This window comes from Diceros bicornis, chromosome 20 (genome assembly GCF_020826845.1).
Source record: "Diceros bicornis minor isolate mBicDic1 chromosome 20, mDicBic1.mat.cur, whole genome shotgun sequence".
Taxonomy (NCBI): Eukaryota; Metazoa; Chordata; class Mammalia; order Perissodactyla; family Rhinocerotidae; genus Diceros; species Diceros bicornis.
Genome location: NC_080759.1, coordinates 6,468,509 through 6,483,694, shown reverse-complemented (window position 1 = coordinate 6,483,694; position 15,186 = coordinate 6,468,509). Strand labels below are relative to the sequence as shown.

General features: G+C 60.5%; 2 protein-coding genes across 4 annotated transcripts; one reads left to right on the top strand and one right to left on the bottom strand.

Annotated features, from left to right (window-relative positions):
• The first annotated feature begins 241 nt into the window (after window positions 1-241).
• Window positions 242-6,983, top strand: HOMER3 (homer scaffold protein 3). The gene is made up of 10 exons (XM_058563832.1): window positions 242-382; window positions 1,938-2,019; window positions 2,100-2,256; window positions 2,504-2,635; window positions 3,746-3,853; window positions 4,680-4,801; window positions 4,977-5,133; window positions 5,445-5,552; window positions 5,684-5,770; window positions 6,643-6,983. The coding sequence occupies exons 2-10, from the start codon at window positions 2,006-2,008 to the stop codon at window positions 6,832-6,834; spliced, it is 1,077 nt and encodes a 358-aa protein (XP_058419815.1). The 5' UTR covers window positions 242-382; window positions 1,938-2,005; the 3' UTR covers window positions 6,835-6,983.
• Window positions 6,984-7,681: 698 nt separating this feature from the next.
• DDX49 (DEAD-box helicase 49) lies at window positions 7,682-15,125 on the bottom strand. Of its 3 annotated transcripts, XM_058563829.1 has the most exons (13): window positions 14,989-15,123; window positions 14,021-14,144; window positions 12,718-12,803; window positions 12,509-12,630; window positions 11,999-12,186; window positions 11,737-11,877; window positions 10,978-11,053; window positions 10,625-10,701; window positions 10,343-10,440; window positions 9,175-9,249; window positions 8,482-8,570; window positions 8,321-8,392; window positions 7,682-8,241 (listed from the first exon to the last, which is right to left on the bottom strand). In XM_058563829.1, exons 1-13 carry the CDS (start codon window positions 15,101-15,103, stop codon window positions 8,053-8,055), a joined length of 1,452 nt encoding a protein of 483 aa, XP_058419812.1. In that variant the 5' UTR covers window positions 15,104-15,123; the 3' UTR covers window positions 7,682-8,052. The 3 variants fall into 3 exon arrangements, with proteins under 3 accessions (XP_058419812.1, XP_058419813.1, XP_058419814.1); XM_058563830.1 differs by lacking the exon at window positions 9,175-9,249 and having other exon boundaries at window positions 14,989-15,125; XM_058563831.1 differs by lacking the exon at window positions 14,021-14,144 and having other exon boundaries at window positions 14,989-15,124.
• Window positions 15,126-15,186: the final 61 nt, after the last annotated feature.

The following is a 15,186-nucleotide window of genomic DNA, read 5'->3' as shown; positions in this document are numbered from 1 at the left end:
GTCCATCTCTGTCTGTCTGTCTGTCGTCTCCTGTGTCTCTGCCCCCACCCCCACCCCATCCTTCTTCCCCACCCTATCCTTCCCCACCCTGAACCCCCTCCCCCGCGCCGCGGAGGGCCGGCAGGGGGCGCTGCGGGGCGGCCTCGGGGCCCGGGGAGGCGGGGCGGGCGGCGGCCGCGTCGGACCCGCCGCGATGGGACCGGAGGCGGCGCGGGCGGCGGCGGCGGCGCAGACAAAGGCGCGGGCGGCGGCGCGGAGGGCGGCGCGGAGGGCGCGGGCCCCGGAGCCAGCGAGCGAGCGGGGCGCCGGGCAGCGGGGAGTCGGCGCCGCGGGGTCGCACCCGACTCGCTCCCGGACACTCGCGAGGCGCCGAGCCGGCAGGGTGAGCCGGGCCCGCCGAGCCTGCGCGGGGGCGCGGGGCCCCCGAAGTTCCCGGGCCGGGGGAGGGCTCCGGGGGTCCCCGAAGTTCCGGACCTGGAGGCTGGGGGCGGCTCGGGGAGCCCCGAAGTTCCAGGGCTTGAGGGGGCGCCGGGGCCCCGAAGTTCCGGAGTCGGGGTCGGGAAGGGACTGTGCGAGGGCTTCCCAAAGTTTCGGACCGGGCGTTGGAGGAGGCTGCGAAGGTGTCTCCTAAGTTCCGAACCGTGGGTGTGGGGGCGGCACGAGGGGACCCCGGAATTCCCCACCTGGAGATGGAAGGGTGGCAGAAGGTCCCCGAACTTTAGGAGTCGGGGGCGGCGCGGAGGGTCCTCGAAGTTCTGGACCTGGAGTTGGAGGAGGCAGATAATGTGCCCCCGAAGTTCTGGACCTGGAGTCGGGGTGCGTCGCGGGGGTCTCAGAAGTTCCGGGGTCAGGAGCCGCGCCTCCCGAAGTTGGGGCGCGCGCGGGGCGCCCCGCTCCTGACGGCGGTGGGGACTCGATCCTGACTGACTGTCAGGCCCCCGGCACTGGGGCGCATGGGGTGGGGCTTCGCCCCCGCACGCGATTGGGGCTCCCCGGCACCGGGCAGGGTCGGGCCCCCTCCGGGAGCCCCGCGGCCGAGGCGCATGACTAGCTGGTGAGTAACTTTCCCCGAACGCCAACGCCGCAGGTCGCGGCAGAAGCGTCGGTGCCGGAAGGGCCTGAGTTCCTGGGACCCCGGCGCCGGGAGCCCTGCCCCAACCCAGGACCCACCCCCAACCCCGCCGAAGCTGCCGCCCCTCCTCCACCTAGGGGCTCGGGTTTCAGACCCTGTGACCGGGACAGCAGCTGCCCAGGACAGGGCTGTGCCGGGGCCTCCCTTCCCCCCCGCTTTGCCTCCCCCTCCCCCAGGTCCCTCCAGGATCTGGATCCCGCCCGGCCCCCCATGGTGTCGGGATTGAGTGGCATGGGAGGTCTGGCGGTAGGCAGCAGGGTGGACCTTTTTGGTTACATCTTGTCTTTTTAACGAAGCTGGAGGCTTCCTGAGCATTGGACCTTGTCTCTAAGGTGTGCCTCTGCCCCAGAGTGGAAGCTCAGGTCTCTCTCTGAGCCCAGTGGGAGACTGGTTTCCCAGTAGGCCCCTGGCTGTGCCCCACTTTTTGATGGTGCCCTGGTTTGGGGAGTGATGGGTGAATGTGGCAGAAAGTACTGCGCGGGAGTTGGCCTTGGCCTCCTCAGCCCAGCTCTGAGACTGAGGGGGCTTCACTGGGGTCCAGTGACTGGGCCGGTGAGAGGTTTACACTGGGATGTCAGGGGCCCCAGCTCGTCTCAGAGAGCCGTCTCCTGCCCAGGGTGTTGTGGGGGCTTCCTCCAGATGGAGAGAGACCGGTTTTTTGGTTCTGAGTGATCTACTGAGTCCTTCACCTTTTTGATTGAAGTTCTGTGAATGGTGCTCCTGGTGGTGGGTCCTGAGGTTGGACCTGCTTGGCCTCCCTCAGCCTGGCCTGTGGGGGACACTCACAGGCCCCCTCTCCCTCCAGAGGTGGAGCCAGCAGCTTCTGCCATCCCCCTGGCTGCCTCTTGGAGCCCGCCCAGCTCAACCTGACCAATGTCCACAGCCAGGTGAGCCCCCATCTCCACCTGCTTGGCCCTGAGCCCCCTGGGCGGCGCCCAGCCCCACTGAGCACCCTCTCCCCGTGCAGGGAGCAGCCCATCTTCAGCACACGGGCGCATGTGTTCCAGATCGACCCGGCCACCAAGCGGAACTGGATCCCAGCGGGCAAGCACGCGCTCACCGTCTCCTACTTCTATGATGCCACCCGCAACGTCTACCGAATCATCAGCATCGGGGGTGCCAAGGTCCCTGCGGGGCCTGGGTGGGGCGGCAGGTGCCAGGGGTCCGAGTGACAGGCCTGGGTCTGGTCGATGCCTTGCTCTGTGCCTGGAGGAGCCCTAACCCTTTCTGGGCCTCTTCCCTTCATCCTGAAATAGTTCAGAGCAAGGACCTCCGCGGTGCTAATACAAAGTGATAGCCGGGTGGTGGTGGGGGTTTCATGTCCATTGTTACCAGTCCCACCAACCTTGAACTCTGCTCCCCCCTTCCCAGGCCATCATCAACAGCACTGTCACCCCCAACATGACCTTTACCAAAACCTCCCAGAAGTTTGGGCAGTGGGCAGACAGTCGTGCCAACACTGTCTACGGCCTGGGCTTTGCTTCTGAGCAACATCTGACCCAGGTGGGTCTTGGGGTTATGCGGGGGGAGGGACAGGGCTGCGCCTGGGTCTTCTCCTGGGTGCCCTGGGGACCCTGGAAAGGTGCTGGGCCTCCGTCTTCCCACCTGCAGAATGGGCGTACAGAATTGGACAAGTCAGAAGCCCCTCCTGGTTCCCTGGTTCGCGTCTCAGCTCTGCTGGCCGCCTGCTCCGATTTTGCAAACACCCTGCCCTCTCTGGGTGCCTGGGATGGGCTGGGCGCTTCCCCACACACCCCAGCACTCCCTTCGTCATCGCCTCCCTCCACCCCGCGTCCTCTCAAGACTTCAGTCTCGTCTTATCCATTGTCTTCCTGTATGGCTAGCGCCCCTGAGTCCTGCTGAGATCGTGATGATTTTCTTCTCTTTTCTTCTAGAAGCTTGTTTTCTTTTCACATTTAGGTCTTGAATTAATTTCTGTGGGTGGTATAAGATAGGAATATTTTTTCCATGTGAGTATTCAGTTGCTCTTGGACTGTTTTTTGAAAAGACCATTTCCCCCCAATGATTTGCACGGGCCTCTGCACAAATCAAGTGGCTGGATGTCTGTACATATTTTCTTTAAAAAATTATTTTCAAAGGAAGGAAATTTATTTTAAAATGAAAAAAAGTGTATCCTCCCCTACCTGGAAAACTGGAGTGGGTGGTAAATGTAAACATAGTGTAACAGAAATGAGGATAGGGTATTACTTTCTCACTGGCTGTGGTGCCTCTCCAGCTCTGAGCCCAAGCCCTGCCTTCTGTCCGTCATACAAGGATGTTCACAAGGGTCCAGACATTACAAACACATTAGCACCCAGCTAATGTGGCTCTCCTTGCTGAAATACGCCTGAGAGGAAAAGGGGATCCCTCTCTCAAGGTGGCTCAATGTCATACACCTCCGTGGACATCCCACCCCCGACCTTGATACCCACTCTGCTCATTGGGACATCATTTTCCAAACCTTCCCACTTTTCCAGTTCATGAGATGAGAAGATGTGCACAGTTCCTACAGTTTCTTCCAAAGTGACAGGGCTGGTACAGGGGTGGGGGGGGCCCTTAGGGGAGAAGGCTGGGGATTTGTTGACTGTGTTGCTGCCCCCCTCCCTTCCTCAGTTTGCTGAGAAGTTCCAGGAAGTGAAGGAAGCAGCGAGGCTGGCTCGGGAGAAATCTCAGGATGGGGGGGAGCTCACCAGTCCGGCCCTGGGGCTCACCGCCCACCAGGTCAGCACTCCCTATCCCGTGCCTGCCAGGCACTCGACTGATACTGGGGGCTCCGGGTGCTGTGCTGGTGCCCCGGCCCAAATGCTCACAGATGACAACATAAAACTAGACCCATGGCAGGGGCCACGGGAGCATGTTGTAGGCGGTCGGGCGTAGCCTGGGGTCAGGGAAGGCCAGAAGACCAGCCCAGATGGCGGAATAGAGACCTGGAAGTTGAAATGGCTAAGTAGAGGGGTTGAGTAAAGAACTGTCCCTGGGCCTTTTCCTCCATTAATTTATTTGGCGTAATTTATTGGCCACCGTCTGCGTGCCAGGCCCAGGGCTGGGTACAGGGGTTACAGAGATGAAAAAGTCAGCTGGCCCTGCCCTCAGGTCTCAAGGTCTAGGCAGCGAGGTGGATTCATAACGAACTCAGCCTGGTGGAAAGGGCTTCCTATCGGAATCTTAAATGGATGTTGAAATGCGGCCCCAGGGAAGGGCATTGCTCTTAGGGAATAGCACCGAGGTTTCAGATTGCTTCCCCTTTGCAGATTTCAGGTGTCTCAGTGAGTTTAGACCAGACTGCATCAGGTTTGCTCCTGGGGGTGGTGAGAGTCCGAGCAGATAAGGTCGGGGCAGATCCGGGAACTCTGGCCCGGGGGCCATGGGGAGCCATGGAGGGTGGGTGAGGAGGGGAGGGGCGCGCTCAGATCCCAGTGCCTGGAAGGACTCCCTGACCCTCAGTCACGACCCCGCTAACATGAGCCCTGACCCCAACCATGACCATCTAATTGGTTCTTGACTGAAGCCACCCCCACCGTGACCCCACTTCTGCCCACGCTCTTAGGTGCCCCCGAGCCCCCTCGTCAGTGCCAACGGCCCTGGCGACGAGAAACTGTTCCGCAGCCAGAGCGCAGATGTCCCGGGCCCCGCGGAGCGAGAGCGGCTCAAGAAGATGCTGTCGGAGGGGTGAGGGGGCGGGGCGGGGCGGGGCAGGAGCTGCTCAGAAGTCCACGGGTTGGCTGCGGCGGCGGATCTGACTGGGGACCCCAGGCCCGGGGAAGGGGAGGAGGCTGACCCCGGGACCGCCGCCCCCCCGCACCCGCCCCAGCGCTCTCCTGACCCCGCCCCTGCCGTCCCGCAGCTCGGTGGGCGAGGTGCAGTGGGAGGCCGAGTTCTTCGCGCTGCAGGACAGCAACAACAAGTTGGCGGGCGCCCTGCGAGAGGCCAACGCCGCCGCCGCCCAGTGGAGGCAGCAGCTGGAGGCCCAGCGCGCAGAGGCCGAGCGGCTGCGGCAGCGGGTGAGGGGCCCCGTAGCTCCCTGAGACCCCAAGTGGCTTTGGCCACAAGGTGCGGGCGCATCCTCTGTGTCCTGAGTTCGCTGACTGGCTGTGTGATCCCGGCAGGTCACCTTCCTCAGTCTCAATTTCTTGCTCTGTAATATGGGTCTGAAATAATGCCAGCCTCAGAGGACTGTCAGGCCCTGAAGTCCTACCTGCCAGAGGTGGGGTGGTGGTCCCACCCAGAGGGGGTCAGTGAGCGGGAGGCAGAGTGCCCAGGGGTCAGGAGAGTGCAGGCTGGAGGCCAGGTGCTGACCTTGCTGTCTGCACAGGTGGCTGAGCTGGAGGCCCAGGCAGCTGCTGAGCCACCCTCAAGCAGCGAGGAGGGGCCGGGCCAGTCGCTGGAGCAGCTGGAGGCACTAGTACAAACCAGGGACCAGGTGAGCACCCGCTGATGTGTGAGCATGTGTGTGTGTGCGCGCGCGCGCATGTCCCCGGGCCTCGCTTTCCCTGATCTCCTATAAGGGAGCCAGGACCCCCAAGACAGACCCTGGGAACTCTTCTCCTCCAGGAGATTCAGACACTGAAGAGCCAGACTGGTGGGCCCCGTGAGGCCCCGGACGCAGCCGAGCGCGAGGAGACACAGCAGAAAGTGCAGGTGTGTGTGGTCGCCATGGGGTGGGGTGACCGTGCATGGGCAGCCAGGCTGTGGTGTGGGACAGACCTGAGATTGTCCTTCCTGGTGGGTCCTGGGCAGCTATATGACTGCCTAAACCTCAATTTCTTCCCCCTGTAAATGGGGTCAGGAAGATACCCGCCTAAAGTTGTGGAGGACTGGAGAGACCAGGTGCGTGGAAGGCCTGAGGCACAGCAGGTGGTTTGTAAACCATGGCTGTTAGTACAGCGTTTCATATCCATCTATTCACTCAACGAGCAGTTTGAGTCCCCAGTGAATCCGCATGCTTGATGCCATCAAGTTTTCACACATACTCATCCTGAAGTCAGGAACCTCCATTTGAACCCAGATCTGACTGCCCTGGTTTTCGCTGAAGATTTTATCTGAGAAACATTCATGGGGCATGTCCTGTGAGTCCAGCAGTTGGAGCTGTTAAAGGATCTGGTGCCCCCAAAAGTTTACAGGGAGAGAGAAGTTGGGGAAATGCTCCCTGTTGTCTTTGGCAATGCACAGCATGTGCAAAGGCCCTGAGGTGGGGAGCAGGTCAGTGTGTTCAAAGAACTGCAAGGAGGCCAGCGAGGCTGAGTTGGAATGAGCAAGGAGAGGGGGGAAGGGTGTGGATTTCATTCCCAGCCAGATGGGTCACAGGAGGGCTTTGAGCAGCAGAGGGATGTGATCAGTTCTGTGATATTCAGATTGGCCAGGGTGGGAAGTGTCTTGGGCAGAGGTGTCAGGGAGGAGACCTGGGGGCAGAGGGGGCTTGGTCCAGAGTGGGATTTGTGGGGACGGCACTCAGATGCTGGACGCCCTAGGCAGGGTTGGGGCCCCCAACTCTGCCCGCCCTCTCCCTGCAGGACCTGGAAACCCGCAACGCAGAGCTGGAGCACCAGCTGCGGGCAATGGAGCGCAGCCTGGAGGAGGCGCGGGCTGAGCGCGAGCGGGCGCGGGCCGAGGTGGGCCGGGCCGCGCAGCTGCTGGACGTCAGGCTGTTCGAGCTGAGCGAGCTACGGGAGGGCTTGGCCCGCCTGGCCGAGGGTGCGCACTGAGCTGGCCACCGGGCCCATGTGGGGTCTGGCCCATGGGAGCTGGTGTTACATGAACGATTCCTGCCTGGGCCATGGGCTGGGCCGCCGGCGGCACAGTGGGCCATTTGCCCTGGCAGGGACCAGGGGCCGACCCAGTCCGGGGGGGCCCTGGCCACTCACAGCTCAGGGGCTGTTTTTGAGCTTTTCATTGTGTAGAATTTCTAGAATCCCCTGGGTGCGTGCTGGTGCCCAGATTACATTTCTAAACGTGGCCGTGTGTGTGTGTGTGTGTGTGGTGTGTGGGCACCGGGGCCTAACCGCCTTCACAGGGCCCGCTACCTACCCCTGTCTCGGGTGCATGTAGCTGCCCTCAATCCCTATAGGGTTTGGTAAACCACGTGCAGGGGAGGGGAGTGAGGTTCAGAGAGCCTGAGGGGCGTGCCCAGGCTACATAGCCAGGAACCCAGCTCTGCTGCCCCCATCCCCTGGGATTCAGCCCATGTTGTCTGGACCAGTTTGGATTTAGGTGGCCTCTGGGTAAGCCCCATTCACTGTGGCCACAAACACCAAATGTGACCAGGTGGGTATGCAGGGAAGTTCCTGGAACACAGCTGTGTTCACTAGGCCTGGGAGCAAGCCCACCAAAACCTCATGGCGGTGTTTGGAGAATGGTGCAGTTGCTACGCCCATTTTCTGGATGAGGAAACTGAGCCCCAGAGGGGCCTTCACCAACCCAAGGTCATGTGGCTGGAATGGCCAGCACTGCAGTTCAAAGCTTTGGGCCTGGCCAGGTGGGAATGGAGAACTGGGGGTAGGTGGGGGGGACATGATGTTCTGGGGGACCTGAGAAGCACAAGCAGCCGAACTCTCCTCTCCTGCCCTGACTCCCTGAGAGTCAGATGGAGGAAGTCGAAAGACCCATTTATTGAGTACCTCCTGTGAGCGACACACCGTCGCTCTGGGGCCCCGTGGCACACCCATGAGGTGACCTTGGGCTGGGGTCACCGTATGTGGAACTGGGCCCAACCTCACAGCCAGCGTTCTTTCCTCCCCTGCAGCCTGACTCTTGGCCAAGGTTCTGAGAAGGGGCCAGTTGGGGGCTGTACAACGTGGGTGTCCATGGGCTCCGCTGAGGGGGACCGGGCAGGCTGGGAGGGGGGACTGTCCCCAGGGGGGGACCCTCTGAACCTTAGCTCGATGAAGGAATCTCAGGCTGGGCAGGTGGGGGCCGTGTGGAACTCAGGCCGGGTCCTGGGTGGGTGCTGGGGCTGAACGGGCCTCAGGCTGGACCCCAGGTGGATGCCCCTGGCGGCCAGCCCTGCTGGCCTTCTGCTGCTGCAGGGCCTGCTCTACCTTCTCCTTGAAGCGCCGGTTCTTCTGCTTGATCTTGGCCAGCTCTGCCTTGCGCTTGGCCTCCAGGTCAGGGTCCTGGCACAGGGAGGACCGGGAGGAGGCTGAGCCGGTCGTCCCCCTGGGGAACCCTGCCCCCTGCCAGCTCAGCCCTCACCTTCCCCTCCAGGATCAGCTGCTTCCGCTTGTTGATCTCCTTCTTTTCGTCAAAGTTGGCTGCCTCTAGTTTCTGGTAGGGAGGGAAAGGCCGTCATGAGGGGTCCCCATCTTGAAGAGACCAGCTTGGTCTCGTGCCCCAGCACCTTTCTCAACACTCACAATCTCACACTCCCTCCGCACCACGTTGACCTGCGTGAGAATCTGCAGCACGTTGGCCTCCTCCACTGAGAACTCCTCCAGCTTCTTCTCTGTGGGGACAGCAGAGGCCAGGGAGGCAGGCGGACATAAGAGGGATTTCAGCCACGCAGTGAGTTCCCCGTGCAGTGGGGCATGCAAGGCCGGCCAGGGTCAAACCACGTAAGGGTCAGGTGGACAAGTTCAGGGATTTCAGACCTGAGAAAGGTCTGAACCTTCCTCAGACCTAAGGATGAAGGACTGCTCTTTTTTTGTTGTCAGCAACACTGAATTTGACTGGGAATATTTATTTTTTGGCAGCAGTGGTCTTTCAGGTCAGATGTTTCTGAATTTTAGGACACTCTGTGCAGTGACTAGAGATGCCCAATCAGTGGTTCTTAGTCCTGGCTACACGTTCAACCGCCCAAGCCTGGGCCCATCTCTGCCGCCTTCTTCCCCCGCAGGACCAGCAAGACTCCCTGGTGTGAGCAGCTAGTCCTTTCCCCCCGCTGGCTTTCAGCTAGTGAGGGCCGCTGTGGGAGCTTCTGTTTCGATAAAGGGGCGAAAGACACTTCCTTTGGGGTTGTGTAGGAAGGAAACTGCATTTTCGCCTGTTCACGTGAGGCTACTGGGCATCTCACCCCGAGGCACCCGCCTCCCCCGCGCCCCCCCACTCACTGATCTGCTCCTCTATGGCGTGTACCAAGTGGATGTCATACTGCGTCACCAGTGTGATAGCCTGTCCCTGCCGCCCTGTGAGGACACACCATAGTTACCTGCTGTGTGCTGGAGGCCGGGACAAGGGGCCAACAGAGGCAATTCTGACTGCTAGGCTGCTCAGGGCTCCTCTCGATTGAGGGGAGCAGAGCAAGAGCCGGGCAGGTGGGTGGGGGGAGGGGAAGGAAGCCCAGGGCATCAGGGCTCACCCCCTGCCGGACCTCTCTGTAGTAGGTGGGTCTGCCCCAGGGGGGCTGCAGGACTCCAGGGAGAGGCGGCTCTCCTGCCAGCTTGGCCTTACACAGGGGCTGGTGATGTGGCTGATCTCCCTGTCTGGTGTGACTGCCAGGGAGCCCAGGCTGAGTTATGTCAGCAATAAGCCCCAACAGGCTTCAGCCCAGATCTCTGTACGCCAGGTTCTCCACTCCGTTTCTGTGACGGTGACTGGTGCTGGAGCAGCACTGACAGCTGACGAAGCATGTGACCCTTGGAACAGCCCGAAACAGGTGTCACATTCTTGTTATCCATCATTTGATGAGGCAACGGGGCCGAGAGCTAATGTGACCTGCCCAAGGCCACAGGGCGGGAGAAAAGGGCCAGGTCCAGCCCAGCCCCAGAAACCATCTCTCTCCCCAGTCCAGGAGTGAGAGAGTCTCATGAACCCCATGGCCTTCCCTGCTGGGGCTGGGGAGCAGACAGAAGGATGCCTCCTCAGCCCCTGGCCAGGGTTATAGTGAAAGGTTGAACTTGGACACGAAATCCTACGGGGCAGCATCAAACCTACCAGGGCTCACACACCTACTTGCTGCCAGGCCCTGATTGGCAGCTCTGATAGGCAAAGGAGACTGAGTGAGGCAACGGAGTGGTGGGGACTGGGGCAATGGGTGCCATGCCCCCAGGGGACAGTGCACGCTGCTCAGCTATCAACGCATAGGTAGTGTGGAGAAGCCAAAGCACCCCACCTTTGCTTCTGAAAGGACAATTCCCGCGACTTGCAAACGCCTCTAGTATCTCTCACCTGAGGGCTGTATCCCCATGCGCCACCAGCTCATGACTTTGACTCCTCGTGGTGTGGGCAGGCTGGAGCAACAAACAGGTGCCCAGAGGCCACCACAACCTGTCCGCTCACCTGCACGGGCGGTCCGGCCAACTCGGTGGATGTAGATCTTCGGGAGCCCGGGAGTGTTGTGGTTGATGACCACCTGCACTGTGGGAATGTCCAGGCCCCTGGAGGCAGAAGCTGGTCAGCACCACTGTCCACATGGGGAAACCGAGGCTGGGACACAGCCAAGGTCACCCAGCAGTGAAGCTGGGGCTGCGCGACCCTTGCCGGAGGCCACCCTCCCCCTCTGGCCCCTCTGTGGGCACCAGGGGACCAGCGAATGGGAGGAAGTACCCTGGGGTTGCTCACCGGGAGGCCACATCTGTCGCGATCAGGATCCGGTAGATGCTAGACTTGAACTTGGCCAGGGCGGCAAAGCGTTCTTTCTGTGCCGGGTCAGGGAGAGAAGCAGGGGAGCTGGGGTCAGGGGGCATCTCAGCAAACGTTTGAGCACTTAGTGTGTGAGGCCTGGGGACAGGCCGGGACCATCCCCGCCCTCACGGGGTTCACAGCCCAGCAAGCAAGACGACCGTGGGAAGACCAGATGGAGCAGACGACTGGCAGGAATAGGGAGGAGCCTGGGCAAAGGCCCTGAAGCTGGGAGGAGTCCCCAGGGCGAGGCAGATGGGCGACGGGGTCTCTGGGGCAGCCCACCGTCTCACCTGTTTCATCATGGAATGCAGGGCCACGGTGGGGAAGTTGAATTTGCGCAGCATCATGCACAGGATCTGGCAGGTCCTGTGGGAAGGGTGTGCTGTCAACCCCTGCAGCCCACCCCTGAGACCCCAAGCAGGTGGCCCTACACAGCTGGGAAAGGAGAAGCAGGGGTGTGGGGTGTCCTCGCTGGTAACATCCTCTCTGCTGACCCTTTCCCTGGCCTAAGATAACGAGTCACCCCTATATCCAGACGTTTCTGGTAGCCAATAAGTTCTTGGAGGGCAGCAGCCAGTTAGGAGGCCTCCTCAATGCAACGTGGACTGCCCCTCTATCCTAGCTCATACTGGAATAGCCTACATCTTCTTGACATCTCCCCAAAAGCTTCAGAGGAGGAGCCGACTTGAACTGGCTCTAGGGACCCCTGGGATTGCAGAGACAACAGCCTGGGTGCTGGTGCGCTGGGCCTCAGTGACACCCTAGAGCATAGCAAATCTGCTGCAGGGGTTCCTGGGGACAGCCCGAGGCCCCTGGCCCTTCTAGTTAAGGGCAGGTCTGAAAAACCCCAAATCCTGGCTCCAGCTTCAGGAGAAGTGACCATGGCGAATCCCTTGGTCTCTCTGAGCATCCTTGAGAGAGTTCTCTGAAATCTCTGGTCTGAGCAGAGGCCCCACAGCACCGAGTCTGGCCGTGTGCCTCACATCTGCACCTTGGCCCCTCTTGGGCCTCCGTGAAGGGCTCGGGGGGGGGGGCCCGCTCAAGCTCACTTGCACGTGTTGGTGAAAATGATGATGGACCAGTCCTCGTGCTCGTCCTGGAAGTTCTGGATCAGGTGGACCAGGTAGGCATCCTTGATCTTCTCAGGCACCAGCAGGTAGCGCTGATCCAGCTGCTCCACCGTGCGTACCCTGGGGACAGGTGCGCCATGTGTCCCCTTCTGCTGAATGGGGCCAATGCCCCGCCCTGCCCACGGGTAATAGCCTCCATTGGGGATGCCCCCCCACCCCCTGCCTGCGCTGCTGCTCTTACAGGGCCTGAGCCTCCCAGAAGAAGGGCTGGTTGGTGGCCAGGCCCTGCAGCTCCCGGAGCGTGTCGGTCAGTGTGGCACTGAAGAGCAGGGTCTGCCTGCGGGCCGGCACGGCCGCCAGGATGGTCTCCAGGTCCACAGTAAAGTCAGTGCAGCCCTGCTCCAACAGCCGGTCCGCCTCATCCAGCACCTGCGGTGCCGGTGGCGGGGGGTGGGGGTGGATCTGGGGTGAGGGTGCTGTCTGGGGCCTGACCCGCCTCCCCCATGTGCCTCCTTCCCTGCCTTGGATGTGAGCCCTGGAGAACTGTCCCTCTAGGTCTCGGAGGCCTGCTCCCTCACCCATCTTGGCTTCTACGTCAGCTCCTCCGAGAGACCCTGCCCCAACCATCTTCCTAGTACAGGTCCCCTCGTTGGTCCCTGAGTGTCCTTGTCACTGTTCCCAAAGCTCTACTGCATGGCCTGTGGGACGCATGTTTCCCAAATAGATGAATCAGCGCCCCAGGCCAACTCACCAGGAAGCGGATCTTCTTTATGCTGAAGGTGCTGGAGCTGCGGAGGTGGTCTGCCAGGCGCCCCGGAGTGGCAATGACCACGTGTGGTTTCCGGGAGAGCTCCAGGGCCTGAGCCACCATGTCTGTGGGTGAAGGGCGAGAGGTGGGGCTGGGCAGGTGGTCCAAGGCTGCAGAGGGCCACACTCAGAGCCTCCCCGAGCCCTCCGTACCCATGCCGCCTACGATGATGCAGTCTTTCAGGCCCAGAGGCTTCCCCAGGACCCGGAACTGCTCTGCGATCTGGTAGGCCAGCTCCCTGTGGGCATGAAGAGGCCGGGTTGGGTCAGATAGGGGTTCTGTGCCTTCTCCCATTCCTGTCTCCACCCGCCGGCGTCTCCTGACTCACCCTCTCCCGTTCACACACCCTTCAGGGCTCCCAGTCCCCTGTGGTCAAAGGCTCTGATGCTGAGCGTTGGAGGCCCGCTGTGGCCCCTGCACCCTCCCCAGGCTGGGCCCCAGATCAGCCCAGGGCCCTGCCCCCCCCCCCAGTCCCATCCAAACTGGCCTTTCCTCCTCCCACGTCCTCAGCAATGGTCTCAACACCAGTCACCAAAGCCTGAGACCCGAGCATCAGTCCCCCCTCCCCGGGGCTGGTCAGTGTCCAAGTCCCCTCCTCTGTGCCTCAGGCCCAGCTCTGCCCAGGCCTCTCCTCGGCCCCTGTCCCCACTTCCTGGCCTCCTGTCTTGCCCTTTCCTGCTCACACACCTTCTGAATCAATTCTAACCTGACATTCAAGGCCCTTCTCAAGCTGGCTCTAACACACCTGGCCCACAGGACCCTTTCTGTTCCCTGCCTCTCAGACCTCTGCATGAATGCACTAGCAGATCTCTCCGCCTAGAATGCTTTCCCCAAACTTGTCCTCTTGAGAGACCTTTTCCATCCATTAAGGCACCCCTTGAATGAAGCCTTCCTCGACGCCCCCTTCCCTGGCCACGCCCTCAACAGCATGCAGCGCCTGCCTCTTCTGTGGCCATCACAGGACTTGTCATTTCAACTGCCACACGTGTCTGCCCAAGAACTGGAGATGTGTTTACAGTCAGGCATCACTTGACAGGAACCCGTTCTGAGAAATGCGTTGTTAGGCAATTTTATGGTTGTGCGAACATCACAGAGTGCACTTACACAAACCTGGGTGCAGCCTCCTACATACCCGGGCTCTATGGCGCTGATCTTATGGGACCACTGCCATATATGCGGTCTGTTGTCGACCGAAACATCGTTACGTGGCAAGTGACTGTATTTCTTGGGCTGTAAGACTACTGATGGCTCCTTTCCGGCAGTGCCTGCCCTGAGGCAAGCCCTGTGCCCAGCACTTTTGGCACACCGTCTTGTTTAATTCTGCAGCACTCCTATGAGGTGGCCTCGATTTCTGTCCCCATTTTGCACATGGGGAAAGTGTTGCTCAGCAAGGTAAAGGCGCCTGCCTGAGAGCACAGCTGGTTAACTTACCCAGGAGACCTGTAGGGGGCTCACCTGGTGGGTGTCAGGACGAGGCAGAAGATGCCATAGGGATCCTCAGACAGCTTCTGCAGGATGGGCAGGACAAACGCTGCTGTCTTGCCGCTGCCTGTCTTGGCACAGCCCAGGCAGTCCCGACCTGGGCAGAGGGCAAAGCAGCATCAACACACTTTAGGTGTAGACGGGTGTTCCATTTGGCACAGTTGACAACAGCTGACATTTAATGAGCAGTTACTGTGTGCCCAGTACTGCCTATGCCATTTCCCCTCCGAACATACTGACAACGTTCCATTGCTGGTAACTGACAAATTCTAGGAGGGAAAGGCCGTTATCATCCCCATTTAACAGAAGGCAAAAATGAGTCTCAGAGATTTGTCCAGGACACACGGCTGGCTGATGCCAGACTAGACTGGAACCCTCATCCATCTGACCCAATATGCCTGCTACTGACCACTACCTCATTTTGACTCCCTTCCAGAGCACCTGAGCTTGGGGAACCTGGAATGCCCTCCCCAATCTGCATCCTATGCTCCCTGTTAATTCTTCCATCTTTATTTAATCCCTCAAATTGTCTCATCCTAGGCTTCTTGAGGGCCCCTCAGTAATGGCAAATTAGGTCGGGCCAGAAGAGTGGGGAGAAGAGCAGTCACGGGACCAGCGTCCTGGATTTACCAGTAATGTTGACAGCCTCAGTTTCCATTTGTAAAATGAAGATAAGTAGTGCAAACTCTACCAAATCTTCCCAGTACTATCGATTAATCATTTATGAAACCCTCCCTGTTCTGAAGCTATAAAAGTTTCAGAGATTATATCACTTGTGCGAGGACACACAGCCTAACACCAACACTGCCCAGTCTGCCTCCGGAACCTACACTCGCCCGTAACGCCCAAGCCTGCCCCACGCCTCACAGGACCGGCGTGGGCAAAGAATGAGAGGCAACAGGAGTGGAGATGCCTCTGGGAAGAGGCCGGGCCACACTCACCCTCCAGGATGGCGGGGATGCAGCCGAGTTGTACGGGCGTGGGCTGCTTCAAACCCAGCTGCCGACATTGTTCCACCAGCCACGACGACAGGCCGAGCTCCGCGAAGCCGGCCATCCTCGCCGCCAGCCCCGTGTGAGCAGCCGTGTGTAGAGGCGCTTCCGGCGCGTGCTGATGACGTCACGAAACCTCTCCCGTTA

Excerpts from the sequence above, each read along its gene's own strand:
- HOMER3 (XM_058563832.1), top strand. Across the intron at positions 5,553-5,683 it reads TAGTACAAACCAGGGACCAG|GAGATTCAGACACTGAAGAG; the intron begins GTGAGCACCCGC and ends CTTCTCCTCCAG. Across the intron at positions 5,771-6,642 it reads AGACACAGCAGAAAGTGCAG|GACCTGGAAACCCGCAACGC; the intron begins GTGTGTGTGGTC and ends CTCTCCCTGCAG.
- DDX49 (XM_058563829.1), bottom strand. The coding sequence starts at position 15,103 with ATGGCCGGCTTCGCGGAGCTCGGCCTGTCGTCGTGGCTGGTGGAACAA. Across the intron at positions 11,878-11,998 it reads TTCTGGGAGGCTCAGGCCCT|GGTACGCACGGTGGAGCAGC; the intron begins GTAAGAGCAGCA and ends ACCTGTCCCCAG. Across the intron at positions 10,702-10,977 it reads TGCATTCCATGATGAAACAG|AAAGAACGCTTTGCCGCCCT; the intron begins GTGAGACGGTGG and ends GACCCGGCACAG.